General features: G+C 35.0%; 1 protein-coding gene across 1 annotated transcript; it reads left to right on the plus strand.

The window, feature by feature from the left end:
- LOC120344916 (marginal zone B- and B1-cell-specific protein-like) lies at positions 1-2,824 on the plus strand. Its single transcript, XM_039414247.2, has 3 exons — positions 1-277; positions 753-961; positions 1,418-2,824. The coding sequence occupies exons 1-3, from the start codon at positions 17-19 to the stop codon at positions 1,656-1,658; spliced, it is 711 nt and encodes a 236-aa protein (XP_039270181.2). The 5' UTR covers positions 1-16; the 3' UTR covers positions 1,659-2,824.

Here is a 2,824-nt window from a genome sequence, read left to right on the forward strand (position 1 = left end):
AGTAATAAATTGAATTATGCAAGCTACTTACTTACAACTATTTGCCATTCTATTGACTTGTGTTGGCGTGAATAGCCAAACGGTACTGAGTGGTGATCCTAGCAGAATTCCACCTAATCCCCACAAAAAAGACAAGAATGATCCCCAAATGGCAGGGTCTATCAGTATGGGAACACCGGATTTGAGCGACGAAGACTCCATGTCTATCCACATGCCCAATTACCTAAAGTGCGATGCTTGCAGAATTATTGCCTTCCGGTTCGCAGATACCCTCGAGGTAAGACTAAAAAATATTTGTCTTATCCAAACACATCAGATCGTTGTAGTCATGAAAAATGAACTGCAAGCTTTGCAACAAAAAACAACAAGACTGGTTTTGACACCGCAGTTTTACAATTTCGTCTGAGCCGATTTATTACATTGTTTGTGTTGAAAGATTGACTGGTTTGCTTATCGCTTAAACTTTAACCTTTTATACAAAGATTACAAATGCAGGTTAAAACGGCTTAGGCGCGTGTGTTCATTCGAAAATGTTGGCGTGTTGTGGTTCGTCCGATGGTAACAATAACAAACCTAAACCCGTTATCTCATCCAGTATGAAACTAAATAGACTGGATGGGCAGAAATCGACGTGGTGTCAGATCGTTTTACCTCAAATTTGATTCCTTCAAAAAATACTAATTCATGCTGTTTCATATATTTCTGAATATTGCCCATGCACGTGATAATCAAAACTTTTTTTTTTATCACAGAAAGAAATTGATAAATTTCCATCAATCAAGAAAGGCAAAAAAGAATTGTCTGAAGATAGAGTTTTAGATTTATTAGAAGGCGTTTGTGATGACAGCTGGGAACAGTACGGCATTAAAGAAGTGGAAGGAGTAAATAGATTATCCGGACCCGGTTTCGAAACTTCGGACATTCCGGGAATCATGCAAGGAGGCGGGAAATGGCCATTTAGGTATGAGTCAACATGACGATTTATTAAGAAACGCACATCGCAGGCAAACTTATAAATTTCTTAATTACTCTAACGAAAATCAATAATATTTATCTAATTTAAACTTTTGTTTATGCATGATTGCACCGAAATGTTCTTTCTAGTATATGTTTCAAATGTCTCCGGTACCATTACCCCTGCAGTTTTTGTTACGTGGCCAGATTTTGATCGACAGTCACGTCTTAATCACAAAACTTTAGAACAATATCATGATCATTGTAGATATTTAATATTGTCTTATCTGCGTCTTAAGTATATATTACACCGGCCGTTGAGTCTCAAGTGTTGGTGAAAGTATACCAATCCCAAAAGAGCTCTTCAAGTGCTCACGACGTCCTTGTCCAGACAAACAATTTTGCCACGAAGCTAATAATATAGGATGCACTTATCAATTTTTAACATTTTTAAATGTTTCAGATTCAAACAAATGTGTCAAATCTTGGTCGGTGACGTTGGAGAGGAAATAGTTTACGAAACTTTTAGAAAAAGCAAAGGTAAAGGACTAGAAAAAAGACTTTGTTTTACCCCTATCGAAGGAAGGCCCGGCTTCTGTGAAAAGAAATCTGGAAAAGAGAAGAAATTTAAAAATGCGGGAAAACCCAAGAAAACTAAAAATACTGAAACGGAGAAACCGAATTCACGTCACAATGAACTCTGAATATATCATCTCACCGGCTTTTCATTGTTTTCACTGTAATAATACAAGAAGCATTGTGATATTGAATGTAGCAATTTCCATACTAGCCTCACATAACATATTGGTTTCAAAGGCATGTCCAAGATATTTAATGACGTCTCTGTCGATGATAACATCGGCTTACTAGGAAATTAGTATATAAACTGTTTTTGCAAAATAACAACGTATTTTTTATGTTCATAAAGATGGGAATACAAGGCAATTGAGATGTTTCATGGTGTAGAATTATGAAAACTTTGTTACCGATATTTTAGATTTTGTTGCCAGTGGCGTTACTCTAATCTTTATTCATTACGTGGAATTTCGTATGTGAAAAATTACATTTTTATGGCATGGATTCACACTAAGTCAACTTCATCTATTTACTGTACGTACATCACTCACAAGATGTATACTGTTTGTACTGACTTACACGGCATGCACTAGCGATTCATAAACATACTTGAAATTGCAAAAATTGGTCCTTCATCATATGGATATCAACATTTCATGCTTTACAAAATCAAGAATTTTGCTTTTTACTCAAAATTTCAAGTATTTTAAAAAATCCTATGAAATATTAATTTCGAACTTTTTTCTTTTATTATTTGGAACACAAAAATGAGAACAAAATACAACTCGTATCATATATATTATCTAATTACGTTTCGTATGTTGATTTACCTTTCAAAACTGTATATCATAGTATCTTTCATTCATCGCTCGTGTTCTTAATAAAAAGTATTAACTAAATGTTAGTATTAACTAGATTTTTTATACGACGTACGACGTATCGATACGACTTCTTCCCCGAACATCTCACAAACCACTGATATGTGTAAGGAGTTACTTTAGTTGTGGAAGGACAGAAATCTTTCGGTTTATTGTTGCCTACCCAATTTATTATCCCCTGAGTGAGGTTGTGGGCATGGGATTTGAACCTGTGATGGAACCATAGTAATATCTAACGGCGGTAGGAATGTTGTATCACTATACGTACATACAATATTCAGCTGATCCAAGATGGCTGCGGTGTTATGCGGGTACTTTGGACAAGGAAAAGGCAATAATTGTTCTCAAAAAACAATATGTTTGATATATATGAAATACGCTGATTTTATCACTTTTATAAATAAAGGCATATTTAT

This window comes from Styela clava, chromosome 1 (genome assembly GCF_964204865.1).
Source record: "Styela clava chromosome 1, kaStyClav1.hap1.2, whole genome shotgun sequence".
Lineage (NCBI taxonomy): Eukaryota > Metazoa > Chordata > Ascidiacea > Stolidobranchia > Styelidae > Styela > Styela clava.

Excerpts from the sequence above, each read along its gene's own strand:
- LOC120344916 (XM_039414247.2), top strand. The coding sequence starts at position 17 with ATGCAAGCTACTTACTTACAACTATTTGCCATTCTATTGACTTGTGTT. Across the intron at positions 278-752 it reads GGTTCGCAGATACCCTCGAG|AAAGAAATTGATAAATTTCC; the intron begins GTAAGACTAAAA and ends TTTTTATCACAG. Across the intron at positions 962-1,417 it reads GGCGGGAAATGGCCATTTAG|ATTCAAACAAATGTGTCAAA; the intron begins GTATGAGTCAAC and ends TAAATGTTTCAG.